The 16,032-nt window shown below is 46.5% G+C and overlaps 1 protein-coding gene across 1 annotated transcript in view; it reads left to right on the top strand.

The window, feature by feature from the left end:
* Positions 1-16,032, top strand: part of CEP290 (centrosomal protein 290) — a 1,386,965-nt gene that overhangs the window by 191,407 nt on the left and 1,179,526 nt on the right. Inside the window, exon 12 of the mRNA XM_086918001.1 lies at positions 685-808. Coding sequence (XP_086774127.1) covers positions 685-808 — 124 coding nt within the window. The remainder of the gene's footprint in view (positions 1-684; positions 809-16,032) is intronic.

Below are 16,032 nucleotides of genomic sequence, written 5' to 3'. Positions count from 1 at the left end.
CTCTATCTCACCACAGAATACTCACTGCCCTTCCTTCTCCCTGTTCTGTGCAGTGGCTACTTTTTAACATCTAAAAAGGTTCCAACTTAGTATTTACCACTCTGTTACCAGCAATTGTTTGCTTTCCTTCTATGAGGGCACAGAAAAGGAAAAGTCACGATATAGACATCATTGTGTGCGATTGTGCTTATCAACGATTCCACTCCATCTCTTAAGGGGCGGTATGGAACCAGTGCAGAGCTGTATGACGCCACCTATTGGTGCATGAGAGCACGGCAAAATAATTCTATAGTTCTAGCCTGAAGCACTGAGAATAGTTTAAATGGACTAATCTGCGGTTAGATAAAGTATTCACAAGAAAGAGCACGTCAAATAAATAGTTTGTAATAGAAAAAGCATGATGGCTACAGTAGAATGTGGAACTTATGTGATTGGACAAAATGACATTTCGATTGCAAATAAGATGTAAACTTCATAACGTGAATTATTTGCTATGAAGAGATCGAAATATGATTCTTCTTCTCCCTCTTTCATGTTCCCATGCTAAAACAATTAGTTGAAAGGTGGAAGGTTGTAAGTTATATAAAATAGAATCTTATTACTTCTGGGTCATGCCACTTAATTATTTGTTGCTTCGGTATGGCAGTTGTAGTGATATACATTGTAAATTATTTCTTTTTGCAGGCTGTACAGGATCGAGACAACCAAATCACAATGCTCTCAGAGCAAGTGGAACAGTACACCAAAGAAATGGAAAATAACGCACTTATCATAGAGGACTTGAAAATTCAGCTCCAAAAGGATAAAGGTGATTACCATTGGCTTAGCTACATTGGCAAGTTCTAAAGTATTTTTCTGAAACAAAATATTTTGTAGAATTCGATTATTGTTAAACTATTTATTGCTCGAATTTTTGAGTTTAGAGTACTTTGTCGGCTCAAAGATGATTTGTAGTACAGGACATTATTATTTTTTTATTGTTTTTTTTAATTGTGATACGACGACAAAAAAAGCAATAGACAATTGCAATATATGAACCGTACACACTACTGGATCACAATGTAATAATCAGCAGTATATAGTATTCCAATTATCCATTATATTATCAATATGTTCCGGCTAAGAAGATATAGACCTGAACCATAGGGGTGCTAACCTGCAGGGTTTTGCACATGGTCTGGGGACTCCAAAGTGGGAGAATCATCAGCTGGCAGTTGTGTGAGATTGGGAAGGTACGCTCTGAAGGGTGCCCAGATGTCCCTGGGGTGTGATGTAGGGGGTTGTAAATTAGCATATTCCCCAACCATACTTTCACAGTGACCCATGATTTCCTGCCACTCCGTGGGTGTGAGTGACCTGCCACTACCCCAAGGCAGCGCCTTGGGGTAGTGACAGGTCAGTAAAAGGCCAGTAAAAGCGCCATTGAGACTAAGCGTCAAGACGTGTGAGGCATTTTATGAGTATATCCCAGTAGGGCCACTAAGGAGTCCGGAGCCATGTCAGGTCTCGTCATGGTGGATATGTGCATGAATATGGCCTCCTAAAAGAGGGAAATCCTTGGACTGGTCAACGTTGTATACACAAAGTCTGCTCCTGGAGCCTGGCATCTCAGTCAGTTATCTGGTCTAGAACGGTCAAATCTGGCAATATCTACTGGGGAAAGATAGTAACGATGCACAAACTTAAAATGTAATAGTCTATGCCTTTGGTTAACAGATATTTTCCTGATCTGTGAGCAGCAGTAACTCCATATCTGATCCGTCAGTGATGTCCCCAATTTCTCCTCCCATTTACCCCAAACTCGCTTGGTAGTGTCTGCCGTCAAGGTCATAGACGAGCAGTAGAGTCTGGAAGTCATGGGATTGCCCTCTGATGCTGTGGCTGTTATAGTTAAAGAGGGAAAGTCATCTGGTGAGAGCGGGTAGGTAGGACGGAGAGAGCGTAGAGTATTTTGTAGCCTCTTAAAAATTTAAATGTCCATACAAGGGATGGGTTCTACTGTCGTGATGTCCGTCAATTGTAGAACGTGGCCATTGGGGAATAAGTTGCCCAGAGTGCTTAGAGAATATTTCCCGAGCATACGCTTCACTAATGTCTCCAGCAAACAAATGATGGACGGAATGCTGACAATGCAAACATTCTCCCCCATTCAAAAGATCTGGGTTAAATCCATTGTTCTTTTGCCCACTACGCCACCCCAGTTTAGACCCAGTCATATGCAAATCAGTCTTGACCCTGTGCCTCATGGGAACTGTCCAACCCGAACTGCCAGGCCAGGTCCTCCCTGGACCGGAAACAAGCATCCTGGGACAAGTTTCAGGGTATACCCTTCCCACTTAGGGTGAAAAGTGTTACAGCAAACAAATAATGGACGGAATGCTGACCATGCAAACATTCTCCCCCAGTCAAAAGATCTGGGTTACATCCCATTCCCATCCCATTATGAAGACCTAGAGAAGCAAAACATTTTGGCAAACTTTGGAAATATTTTCATCAACCTTTCTGTAGAATTTTAAAAACCTTCGCAACTTTGCATGCGCTTATTACTGTTGTCCTGTTGGTGCAGATTGTATTTGCCTGGTATTATACAAGACCAAAAACATCTAAGCATACAAGGGAAATGCCAAGGATTGCAATTTGAGCCAGACAGGCTGCTTATCGAGGTCTTGCCTCCTCCCATTTCGAGTGAAAAAGACTGACTTAACGTCTGTTTAGTTCCTTGTTCTCTAGACCCTATTTTACTTCTTAAAAGAAAACTATCTGTGTGTAGGTTGGCTGGTCAAGGGTGCTGGCTCTAGAACATGTTTTCAAAAGATAGAGTGGTAATACTGTTTATCTGGCTGGGACTCTTTATTATTTTTCCGTACTAGTTTCCTCACACCAACTGTTAAGTCTCAAGAATAGTTTTTTCTCAGAGCTGAACACATTTGAGTAATAGGCTAAGCAATATATTCCATTGTAAGAACTGTTATTTCGCTGCCTGAGTAAGTGTTCTTTTTGGTCACCTTTGGAATTGCTTCTTTTAAGCAATGTTTGTTTTAACTTTTTTCATGGAGATTTTCTTTATAGAGCAGTGTTTACATAGATAATATTATGTAACTGAAACTATCATTTTTCTGTAGAATGCTGGATACTTCAGATATTATCATCCTTTCCTCCCTTAATTTTTCTCATTTTCATACACTGTGCTCGTTCCCTATTTTCACAAATAAATCTTCTCTTCCTTGAAGGTCTCTTCACAGATTCGAGATCAGAGTGTCTACTTAAGGTTATTTTTTTGGGCTAGTGATGTTGAAATTCCAATTACTTGTTTTGAATTTTGTACCTTTGCAACGTCTGAGCAATTTATAGGTTAGTATAGATAGGAAAAACAATCCTCTCTAACTGCTGGATAACCATCAGACGTCATTAAAAGAATCAAGGACCCTCTCTTGTAAATGTAATACTTGATGCTGTGTAACAATGAATTGTCACATGGAGGTTACTGCCATCTATATAGTATCTGCTCTGTTACATTTTATTCATGCAAGATGTTTGTCACTTGATTAAGTCTCTTGACCTTCGTTAATGATATGCTCTTTTTCACTGTTGTATCGTTGGTGAATGGTAGAAGAGCTTTCCATTGTATTGCGCATTTAAGAATATTAATGAATATAACATGATGGAGAGTTACTTCCTCCAAATTCCAGTTCTTTCATTCATAGCTTAGTTAAAGTCTTAAACAAACCTCCACCGTCTCACAGTAGAGCTGTATGTTGGTAATACCATATTCGTAAAGATCTTGCTCCCAACTGGTCCATTAAATGGAAATGAGGCCAAAGGTCACTGCACTTCTTTCTTTATTTCTTAATCAGAGTGGTGCTCTAAAGTGACAACATCAAGTTTCCTCTTCAGTTAAGCTACTGCATATCTATTTTTTCTTAATATTCCTTTTAAAATCTAGTATTAATAGGGCTTCTTTCACACTGATATATGTGACAAGATTTCTATGCTGCAAATCACCTTAGTCTTTCTTGTTTTTAATATGTAAAGAAATATTACAAAAAAGAAAGGGTTTCTTAAATCCAGTTGATAATACTCCTTTAAAAAGTGCCATGGATCTAGGCAGTGATAAATTATGTTAAATATTTATTTCTGACATTGAAGTGATTATGTTTTCAAAATAATTGTTGCTGGGATCTCAAAGCTTGGTGAAGATAGTTGTTTGTAAATTTCAATGAGCTATCGTTGATGGAGACCTAGGTCTCAAAGTAGCTAGCTTTGCCTCACTTTCCTGGATAAGCAAACCTTTTTAGTAAACTGAAGAAATGTTATTGCCATCCCTATGATAGACATGGCTTATCTGGAAGCAATACTGAACAGAGATCTTTGAAGGACAATTTCCAAACTCTCATACACAAACCCTACAGTTTTAATTGAGCCCAATAACTGATATTGAGAAATGCCACTGCGTTGTAGTACGTAATTGGATATTTTTCAGTTTTGATGAATGCAAGGTAGAGTCTAGGTGGGTTGGTATCTTGTGTGATGATGTGGATTAAAACTGGTCAGGGAGGCCACCAACAGCTTTTAATAACTGGACCGCCCTGTCAGATTGAAAACCTTTATAGGTAAATGCTACCAATGGGGTCATAAAGTACCCTGGTAGCCGGATGTGAGTTCCCTCTTTAGGGTCCAACTCTAGTCAGTCACCATATGTTTAACCCACATCATCACACATGAGATGCCACCCCTCCTAGACTCTACCTTGCATTCATCATATGGCATCCCAATACAAGATCTGCCAAAGTGACCCTTCAGGGGACCAGTTGAGCAATGCAGCGCCAGACCAAAGAGAAGCAATACCCCTATGATGAAGCATGACATCCCTTTGGGATGTGGAGGGCAACATGAAACAGTCCTGCTGACTGCGACTGTGCATATGCCCGAGTCCTGCAAAACCTGTCGATATCTCCTCTTTCTCTTTAGGAACAGTAGCATTAATTTTTGTTTGGGCTACTTGATTCTGCCATCTAGCAAATTAGATAAGCAGAGACCCCTGGGAGCATCTGACTGGTCAGTCACCCAGATTAGCGTCCCTGACCGCCCCCACCCGATAGGTGGGTTACTGCAGAAGCTGTCTAGGGTGTGGACCCTAGATTTGTCTGGAACAAAATTCCTCTGAAAGATTCTGTCCGAAGACTCTTCTACTACTGGACATTGGACTCAGCTGCTGACCATCACTGGGACCCAAGATAAGTCTGCTTCTGGTAGGAGGGCTCCTCCTGCAACTTTGTCCCATACTGCAAAAACTCTGCAACCTCCATGGCTGTGCATCTCCCAGATCAAGGATAGCAAGAAGAAATCTCCCTTGGAGTGAAGGAGTCACTCCCCTGCAGGCGCAGGCACCCCATAAGTCGTGCCAATGCGACCTTCCCAAGCACTGGCCTCGAAGTAGATTCCTCCGGCACCAGCCCCATTCTAATATCCGACGACTCGTCAATGGTGTCCTTACAGCGCCATGCCTGGCTGAGAGCATCTGGCTTCTTGGGTGATGTCCGGGATAATCTCATGAACATTCCCTTTGACTGAAAATGTCTCTTTGGTGAAAAGGCAGACTTTGCTTTGGGGCGCTTCAAAGAATCTCATGCTACGGCCAGATCCTTGGGCCTGTCTGCTACGCCACGTGGCCAGTCTACCTTTCGCTCTTTTCGTGTTAATGGAAGAGGTCATCAACTGCGTCAGCCACTATCCCAACCACCATCCTGCGCAGACTCCCCAAGTAGCGCGAAGTCATGGAAGCAGTACATTCCGACCTCGTGAGAATGGTAGCTAAAAGTTGTCTACGACCCAGCACCTGCAGCTTCCAAGTATTCCCCGTTTGGTTCCACAAGACCATGGCACTCCAGTTGGAGAGTGAATTCAACATAATTTCCTCCTGGGGGTTCATAACATCGGACAAATGTGTCTTGCAGATCATTCAGGATGGCTATTCACTTCCCTTTCTGACTTTTCCTCCTCCTTTACTGCCAACTCAAGAACGGCTGGCAGAGGATCATCTATTATTACTCCAAGAGGAATTTTCAGCTCTCCTGGCCCAAGGAGCTATAGAGAAGGTTCTGATTTCAGAAGTAGGCAATGATTCTTGCTCCTTTCTGATACTGCAAAAGAACAAAGGTCTATGTCCTATTCTGGACCTCCGGACGGTCCATCTTTTCCTCAAAAAGGAGAAGTTCAAGATGCTCATGTTGTCTCAGGTATTGCCTGCCCTAGACCAAGAAGACTGATTGGTAGTGTTGAACTTGCAGGATGCTTATTTTCACATCCCCATCCTGCTGGCCCTCAGGCCTTACCTGTGGTTCAAGGTAGGCCACGAGCACTTTCAGTTTACCATGCTCACCTATGGCCTTACAAACGCCCCTCTGGGGTTCTCCTACCTTGACGACTGGCTGTTGAAGGTGTCTTTTTCCCAGGTTTTCGTCTCTCACCTCCAGACTATGGCAAAACTCCTACATTCGCAGGGATTTTCTATAAACGTGCCAAAGTCACACCTGATTCCTTCTCAGGTGCAGTTTTGGTCTTATCCTCCAGAACAGCGAGTCCAGGATATTTAGGTTATGATACTGATGTTTCAGCTTCTATCTTGGATTTCGATGAGAATGACTCTGAGACTGCTGGGACTCATTGCCTCCTTCATCCTAGTGGTAAATCATACCAGATGGTGTATGCGGGCTCTGCAATTGGACCTGAAGTTCCAATGGGCGCAGCATCATGAGAATCTCTCTGAGATACTTCAGATCTCGGAGGAAACTGCAAAAGCCCTGTAGTGGTGGTTGACTAACTGCAGTTGGGACAGAGACCGACCCCTCTCCCTTCCCCAACCAGATCTCACAGTAGTGACAGATGCATCATTCCTCGGCTGGGGCGGCCATCTGGGAGAGGTGGAGATCAAGGCACACTGGTCTCCGGTGGATGCGGGGCTCCACATCAACTTGTTGGAGCTTTGGGTGATCCAGCTCGCATTGAAAGCATTTCTTCCCTCTATCAGTGGAATGTTAGTGCAGGTGTTCACGGACAAAACAATCACCATGTGGTACTGAAACAAGCAGGATGTGGAGGGGTACTGGACCCTTTGTCAAGAGGCTCTAGGCCTCTGAACATGGCTGTAACGGCAGGGCATGACCCTGGTGGTTCAACACCTGGTAGGTTCTCTGAATGCCAAGGCGGGCAAGGTCGGCCCACGAATGGTGTCTCCAGTCTGAGGTGGCGCAAGGTCTCTTTCAGCAGTGGGGAGAGCCTTGGTTAGTTCTGTTTGCCTTCAAAGAGACCATGCAACATCAGCAGGTTTGCCAAGGCGGCTATCACTCTGTGATGCGATTCGTTGTGAATGGAGCTCAGGCCTTCAGTACGCCTTTCCGCCCATACCACTTCTGCCCATACCACTTCTGCCCAGAGTTCTCAATAAGATCAAGAATGACCGGGCCCAAGTCATTCTTGTGCCTCCGAACTGAGCACAGAGAGTTTGTATCCAGAGCTTCTTTGAATTAGCATCGATCCTCCAATCAGGCTGCCCCTTCGGTAGGTTCTTCTGTCGCAGCAGCAGGGGAGGGTCCTCCACCAAACCTGTCAACTCTCCACCTCCTTGCGTGGAGATTGAGTAGCAACAGTTGATAGCTTTCGACCTTCCTCACGAAGTATGTAATGTTATTTTGGTGGCAACAAGTGCTTCCACTAAGACGAGATAAGCCTGCAGTTGACAAATGTTTGTATATTATTTCTGTTTCTTTATCTAATATTCTTTTTATACTTACACTTGCCCAGCAGGGCTTTGCTTTGGGTATTCTCAAGGGTTATCTTTCTGCTCTGTCTGCTTTCTTGCAGCTGCCGGATCAACTCTCATTATTCAAATCCCCAATTGTAAATAGGTTTCTAAAAGGTCTTGTTATGTTATGTTATGTTATGTTATGTTATGTTATGTTATGTTATGTTATGTTATGTTATGTTATGTTATGTTATGTTATGTTATGTTATGTTATGTTATGTTATGTTATGTTATGTTATGTTATGTTATGTTATGTTATGTTATGTTATGTTATGTTATAAGTATTTGTACAGCACACGGTCACCAGGCGGTTTCATGGCGCTAGGAGCGGAAGGGCAATAATGGGGGGCATTATTACTCATAGGCTTGCCGGAACAGATGAGTTTTCAGGAGTTTCCTGAATAAAGTGTAACTGGAAGTGGATCTGAGTTCATCCAGGAGTGAGTTCCATAACCTGGGGGCCAGGAATGAGAATCTGATGCCACCATGTTTTTTCCGCTTGAAAGTTGGAATGGTAAGCAGGTTGTGGTGTGAGGAGCGGAGGACACGGAGGGGGACGTACCGATGAATCCTGGAGGAGATAAAGGCAGGGCCCTGATCAGATAGCGCCTTGAAGATGGTACAGCCAAGTTTAAAAATGCAACGTTTAGCCACTGCAAGCAAATGGAGGTTCCTCAGCAAAGGAGAGACATGTTGGTGTTTGGGCTGGCGGAGGATAAGCCTGGCTGCTTGGTTCTGTACCAGCTGCAGGCGGTGGAGCTGGTAGGCTGGGATGTCGACGTAGAGGGCATTGGCATAGTCGATTCAAGAGGTTACCAGGGCCATGATGACAAGAGTGAGGGCCTCCAAAGTCAAGAACCTGCAGATTTTCCGGATTCTCCGGAGATGGAAGAAGCATGAAGAGGTAACAGCGCTGATCTGGGATTTCATAGATAGATCTTTGCAGATAATGACACCAAGACTCTTCACAGAGTCTGCAGGGTGAGGGGGGGTGCCCAAAGAAGGTGGCCAAAGCTAGAGTTCCAGGGGTTGGCAGGTCCCCCAGTAAGGACAAGCTCTGTTTTGTCTGGATTAAGTTTCAACTGGCTGTAACACATCCATTCGCTGATTGATAGCATAGTAGATTGAAAATTAGTGCTGGATGCAGAGGTGGAGTCATGATTGAAGACCAGCTGGAGATCGTCAGCGTAGTTGAAGATGGTGACCGGGCTATTGCGAAGGGATACCATGAGGGGTTGCATGTAAAGGTTAAACAAAAGGGGCGATAAGGCGGAGCCCTGGGGGACTTCGCAAGTTAGACTGATTTGTGTGGCAGAAAAAGTAGAAAGATGAACCGCCTGGGAACGCTGATACAGAAAGGATCTGATTCACTTAAGTGCCAGGCCCTGGATGCCAGCGTTGTTGACACAGTCGATCAGAAGTTCGTGATCAACCGTGTCAAAGGCCGCCTATAAGTCCAAGAGCACGAGTGCCTGGAAGATGTTATTATCTGCACCATTCCTAAGCTCGTCCATCACAGCCAGGATGACAGATTTAGTAGAATGCCCAGGCCTAAAACCTGCCTGCTGAGGGTCAAGGAAATGGGAATTCTCAATGAATGAACATATGTACATATGTTTTACACCTGCGCCCTTTATCATGCCACAGTGGGATTTCAATCTGGTTCTCACATATCTCATGTGTGCTCCCTTTAAACCTTTACATAATTGTCCTCTCTGCATACCATCAAGACTGCCTTTCTGGTGGCGATAACATCTGCCTGTAGGGTGATTTGCAGCCTTTATCATCCAAGTCTCCCTACGTTATGAAATTCTTATAGAAGATGGTGCTTCGCACCTGACCTTAATTTCTTCAAAAACTGGTGACCCCATTCCATCTGGGTCAATCGGTCACACTGCCCGCCTTTTTTGCTGCTTCGCATCCCTCTAAGGAAGCGGAACGTCTCTGTCGTCTGGACCCAAAAAGAGGTTATCGATCTACCTTGACCGCACAAAAGAGTTCCAGGTGGATGACCAATTATTTGTAGGTTACGTGAGAGCTAAAAAAGGTCGAGTGGTGCAGAAGTGAACCATTTCATGCTGGGTCGTTATGTGCATCAATATCCCAGCTAGGAAGCAGCCTCTAGGATGTAGGAAAGTAGGATCTTTCTGGCATAGATACCCCAACATTTTGCCTCATGTCAGTGTGTTTTGACTGTAGTTCACTGGGATCCTGCTAGTCAGGACCACAGTGCTAGTGCTGTCTCCTATAAACGTTGCTGGTAAGTACTTTGTACAACTCACAATTGACATATTAGTGTACCATTACATGTCCTTGTCTCCCGCTCTGGCGCAAAACCACCCCCTGTCCAACTACTCCCCAGGGAGGTGCTCAGAAATCCTCCAAGTGACCATTTGATTCTGCTATGTAGAATTTTCTGCCCTGGGAGCATTTGACTGGCTAGGACAGTTGAGTAGCGTTCCTGACCCCCTCTGATATGTGGGTCACAAGCAAAGAGGTCCTTTCCCTTTTTAGGGTTACTTAAAAGCTCCATTGAGGGTGGGTCCTTAGGTTCGTCCTGACAACAACTTCAAGATCCAACTGCCTGTCAAATGAAAACTGTCCAAAGACTCTTCTGCTGGTGGACACTGGAACGCTTCTGTTCTTCAAGCCAGAACCTACGACAAGACTGCTCGGTGGGAAGACTCCTGCTGCATCTTCGTCCCTGTGCTTTTACAAGTTCTGAAACTCCTTGGCAGTGCAGCCTTCAAGTCAGCAAGGACTCCGCCTGTATCCCAGCTAGAAGGAATCTCCCTTGGAGGGAAGGAGTCACTTCCCAGCATCCGCAGACACCTCTACGTCAACGCCCCGTTTGCTCATCCAGTTGTCCCACGGACATTGCCCGCTCACAACACAGGTGGCGGGTTTTTGGTTCCCCAGAGGCCTGACCAGTCTTCCCTGCAACTTGGGCGCCTCTAAACCCTCTCCAGCTGACTTGAACCGCCTCCCTGTGCACTGCGTCTGTCTGTCATTACCCAGGCTTGTTGGCTGTGTCTTCACAAAAGATCTTCAAGCTTCAATTAGTCCCAGCCACCAGCACTGCACAGCTCAAAGTACAAGGTCCTGCCTGCATCCTCTGCACCGTGCGCCTTCATCTTGTGTGTGCTGTTAGACTTCCTTGCGACCCCATGTGCTTGATGCCAGAGGTTCCTTGAGGGGCCTCCATCTATTTCTGATGGCTCTCCTGTGTGCTGAGGGCCAGCCTTGACTTACCCTTGCTAGGTTTGTCCTACAGACCTTGCTGGTCTGCAAGAAGCATCTTCCCCCGCAAACCGTTGTGTGCGGTTGCCAAGGCTTGTTGGTGATCCTGCCATCCACTGACCATGCTGTTCTCGTCGACCGGTGTAGGACAGCTTTTGGACAGATCCTGTGCTCTTGCATTGTTGCCTGGGCTCCACAGATGCTGCTTTATCATCACCATGCTACAACAAGAAATTCCAACCAGGGCTGGTATTGTGCTCCTGTGCTTCCTGGTCACCACCGGGTGGTGTGCACTCTGTCCACTCTGCTTTCAGTTTCTTCTCGTCTGGATTCCTCATCCTAGTTCCACCGGCCTCTTCCACGAAACGCTATAGCTGCTGATGTTCCCGCAAAAATCCATTGGTGTCTACAGGTTTTCCCGACTCCACTTCACCCCTTTGCACCTGGGCTCCCTGGTGTGGGTATACTAGTTCCTGGGGTATCCACTGTGGTGTGGCTCTCCAACCTTCTTTGATACAAGTGGGAAGAGTGGTAAGGGTCGTAGAACTGTAAAATTCCAACCTCAACGTACACTGTGTTATCCTATAGAGGTTTTGCCCGGTGTAACCACTCTGCACCCGAGCGCCTTGGGGTCCCAGGCTACTCACCTTGGGTGGTTCCTTGTTTCCCTTGGCATCCTCCATCTTCAGGTATTAGTGCCTTTTTGGTATTTACCTCACATTGTACTATTTTAGTATATGGTTTGCCCCCTCCCGCAGGTTGGGCAGAATGTGTTTTTTTGTGCTACTTACCTCTGTCTAAAGTATGTCTTATATGTAATTGATATCTCCAGGCAGAAGATCTTCCAAGTTAGTGTCTAGTGTGTTGTAATAAATATAAAGTATTTTTTATACTCCCCTGTTGTGGTTCTTTCATGTGTGAAAAGCTTATTGACTGATTTTAGTGGTGAATGCACTTGCTTTACACTCCTCCTGACTAAGCCTTAGCTGCTCTCCACAGCTGACCTTTGAGAGCTCTGGTTTTCAGGGACTGAAACACTATCACCAAGGGTTGCCTGGACTCAGAGCACAGTGCCTCGCCATAGGTGGACACTATATATTGAGCTAGCCTTCTTCACTGAAGGCTTACAAGCCCATTCTACCAGGGGAAGACTGCGACCACAGTGTTTGCTCATGGAGTGCCAGTCTTTGGAATCTGTCTGCCTGCAACGTGGGCTTCATTGCATACGTTTGCAAAACACTACTGCCTGGGCAGTCAGGTCCATAGAGATGAGCTTTTCGTCTGTTCGGTCCTACATTACTTTTTAGTTGAGAAAATCTGTCCGCATCCCACTGCCAGGAAGTATTGGCCTGTTCACTGGTAAGGAATCTGCAGCTAAAAGTCTCTGTCCGGTGAATACGTTACTTACCTTCTGTAACGCATTGATTGGTAGAGACAATATTTGGTTGCAGATTTCTTACAGACCCACCCATGCCTCCCCACTCTGCAGACTCCTTTATAGAGCTAGGTTTGTAGTCCTTTACAGGGCTCTAGTTTTGACACTCAATAGTCAGTTCACTTCATGGCTCTGCACTTCTGGCATGGAAAAAAAATGAAAAGTAACGGACGTCGATGCGCCTCAGTGGTACCTATATAGGTGACCACCATGTCACAACCAATGCCAACAATGTCACTTGGAGTCACCTGGCAGCATGCAGGTGTACTGCTCACGCAAAATGTTAACGGATCCAGTCTGAAGCCTCGGAAATTCAAAGGTAAGGAATCTGCAGCTGACGTAGATTATATGGTGGCTGATACCACCCTTCAACAGAACCTGTTTTGTTCAGCTTGAATAGGTTTGCAGTTAGAGGAACCACATTTATCGGCCCCATATGTTGCACCAGGATTGCATTGGGTTTTATTAATGTGCCACAGTGGTTCAAGGGCGACCCCTGATTCAATCATAGTTACAGCTGTCAGATGAAAACGCTTTCTTACAAAAATCCGCTGATCCACCATAAGAGAAAAAGCCTGAGGTTGGATGCAACAGAATTGAAAGTTGTGTGGTTTGGCCTCCTCAGACTTTAAAAATGACAACACTACAACTCTTCTGGACAAGCACCAAAGCAAAATGTTGAACAGTATGAAATCCATTGTCTTGGTTTTGCCAAAATATTGGCAACAAGAATTTATAGAGATGATTAATAAGGGATCCCTGGTTTCCAGCGAGTCTATTAGCACAGCGGTTGACTAATCTGAGCTTGCCATAACTAGTGACTGCCACAGAATTTCTATAAGGTCTTCGTGGCTACCTCTGTCATCTTTAAAGCCTGATGTGCAATTAAATATTGCAAATTAGCCTTTTGACCATTTTGCACTTTTTGGACAATGTACTAAAGAATAGATACTTAGGATGGCGCAACAACAATGGCAAGCTTAATAAAAGCAATACTGTAGGATGCTTGCTCTCTATATAGTGTACTAAAAAGAAGTTCACTGTTTCTGAGTTTCCAGCAGGTTGTTGGGGGCCTTTAGAAGACTCTTTACCTTTATCCTTAGGATATTCACCTTCTTTCCCCTGGGGAGGTTTAGTAACCCGTTTCTTTTGGTCACACCTGCCAGTGATAGTTTTGGTCACCCTAGTTTTGACCCAGTGGTCTGCCTTCTTTCCCAATTCTAGGTTTAAAGTTAGACCTAGGTCTATCAAGTATTGCGCAGCTTTTCAGAAGCACAGTTACTCAACAGATGTTCTTTAATAATCAAATTATACAGCCCATCATAGCCTTACACCTGGTATCCTTGTAACAAACCACCTAGTGCTTTATTGAAAAATCTACAAAAGCAACCCAGGACTGGCTCAGGGTTTTTTGACCCCCCCTTAAACTTTATTATATACGCTTTAATGTTGTGTCCAAAGCCCTCAGTCAGAGTACCTTTCATGTGGGCATAGGACTCAGCCCCTGCCTCGTTCATTGTCAGGAGTCTATCCCTGCACTTACCAGAGAACCGTTCTCAAAGGAGAGAGCCCCAATACTTCTGGCTGACCTTCCACATGCTTAACGTAGAATTATCCCCAGGCGTGATACTGGATCTGGAAACCTTTTTGCCACAGCATCCTTGCGCGCCGGGGGGACGGCACCACGTGACTCCGCCCTGACGTCGTCCGAGTTCATTGACAGGGAAGATACATAAGTTCCACCCCGGCGCGCCTACCTCAATTTTTCTCTTTTCCACATGTAACATGGATCTGGATTGAGTCTTGGCCTGTTTTCAGGCCTTCTCTTCTTTTTCACGCAATGTGTGAATGTCTTCGGGCTTTAAGACACGTACCTCCTGTGCATGTCCCATGTCGGCGACGAACCCTCACCCTATTTGCATGTGGTGCCTAGGTGAGCACCACGACTCAGAGAGCTGCGACGCCTGCCAGCACCTTAAGCCTAAATCACGGCGGGAAAGCCAGATGAAGTTGCTGTCGGCGCGCTTGTCCAGGTCATCCCAGTGTCCGTCCCCTACCTCGTAGGCGAGGAGCCGCCGGTTTCATCTGCGACATCGTGTCTTGCCACTGCCCTAGGGGAGTGGCTAACCAACTGTTAGGTCCTTCAGTTTGTCTCCGAGGCGTTGGCTCCCCCGGGACACGCGCCCCCGCCCTCCTACTCGTCGTTTCTTAGCGTGGAGGCGACTAGGGCCCAATTGACAGTCTACGCTGCAGCTCTGCAGGCTTCTTTGGCCCTTCCTCCAACCTCCTGAGACGTCCGCAGAGCCCTTGCCTAGCGCTCCGTCCCGGGCGCAGAAGGTTTAGGTTTCAGGTAGAAGGAGGGTGATGTCACCGAGGGACTCCCCTCTTCGGCGCCTGGCGTCCCTGCCTCGCCACAAATCTCTACGGGGCTCCCTGTGGCGTCGCAGGAGATCGCCGGGATTCCGGGCTTGTCCCAGAGTCCCCCTTGGTCCTTTGAGCAGGCGGCTGCCTCACCAGAGGTTGAGCCGGCGCCGGGAGCCTTCCTCCGGTGGAGGCCGGGACTTCGGGTGCTTTCCCGAGTCCCTCTTGGTCCTCGACGTGGGCGGCTGCCCAGTCTGAGGCCTAGCCGGCTCCTTTTCAGCTCCGATCCTTCGCCATTCCAGTGTCGACCCCACCCCTTCTCCTGGAGAGCACGTGGTGGCAGAAATCGACCTGGCTCCACGAATGCCCACTCCGGCGCTGGTCGACGTAGATCAGGCGCCGATGGCGGACTCCACGGAGCCGCGCCAGCGTCGGGTTGTTGATTCGTCTCCTGAGGACCCTTCTTCTCCAGAGGTCTTTCATCTGTTGGTGTGTTCCTCCCCGGAGACTGGGCGCCGTATTGTTGCCTTTTCATCGGCATCTTCCAGAGAGGGCTCTTCACCGTCCCCATGGCCTAAATCCTTGAACCCTTATTTCCGTGGCTCGCGGCTGGCTTTTCCGCTGGCCTCTCTGCCTTCCCCTGAGGCCCCTCAGGTTCCCCATTCATCTGTGAACTGTCCTCTATTTAGAGGCTGGCCGCTCCCCCCTGGACATGGGGATGGACGGCTCAGTCTGCAGCCATCGCCCACGGAGGAATTACTTTCTCCTCCGCGACGTCCTACTGAGGCCAGTGTTGCCTTTGTTTGGGCTATTTCCACAGCCGCTGGTATTTTGTGGATGGGTGAGCCTGTCACTCTGTTTCCTACGGACAACATTTTGGAAGTTCTCCACCAGGGCTCTGGTGGACGGAAGACGTTCCTTCCTTTTGAAGTGTCGCTCCACAATTCTCTTATAGGGGCTGGGGGGCGCCCGGCCACTGGCGATCCGGTGCCTCAGGCGCTTCTGCATCACCACCGCCCTGCTCCACATGACCCTGTCTGTCTTTCATTCCACCCCTCTACTCAAGGCTCTTTTCTGCAGAATGCCTTTCCGTGCTGGCCTGTAGTGTTGTTTCCTCCGTCTCGGGAGGCCCAGTGGTTGGATTCATGGGGGCGTAATGTCTACACTTCTCCCAGCGCTGCTTTGCTTTGTGTGT

Source organism: Lissotriton vulgaris, chromosome 1_1, assembly GCF_964263255.1.
Source record: "Lissotriton vulgaris chromosome 1_1, aLisVul1.2, whole genome shotgun sequence".
Taxonomy (NCBI): domain Eukaryota; kingdom Metazoa; phylum Chordata; class Amphibia; order Caudata; family Salamandridae; genus Lissotriton; species Lissotriton vulgaris.
The sequence above is the reverse complement of the archived record's forward strand: the minus strand, read 5'-3'. Positions and strand labels throughout refer to the sequence as shown.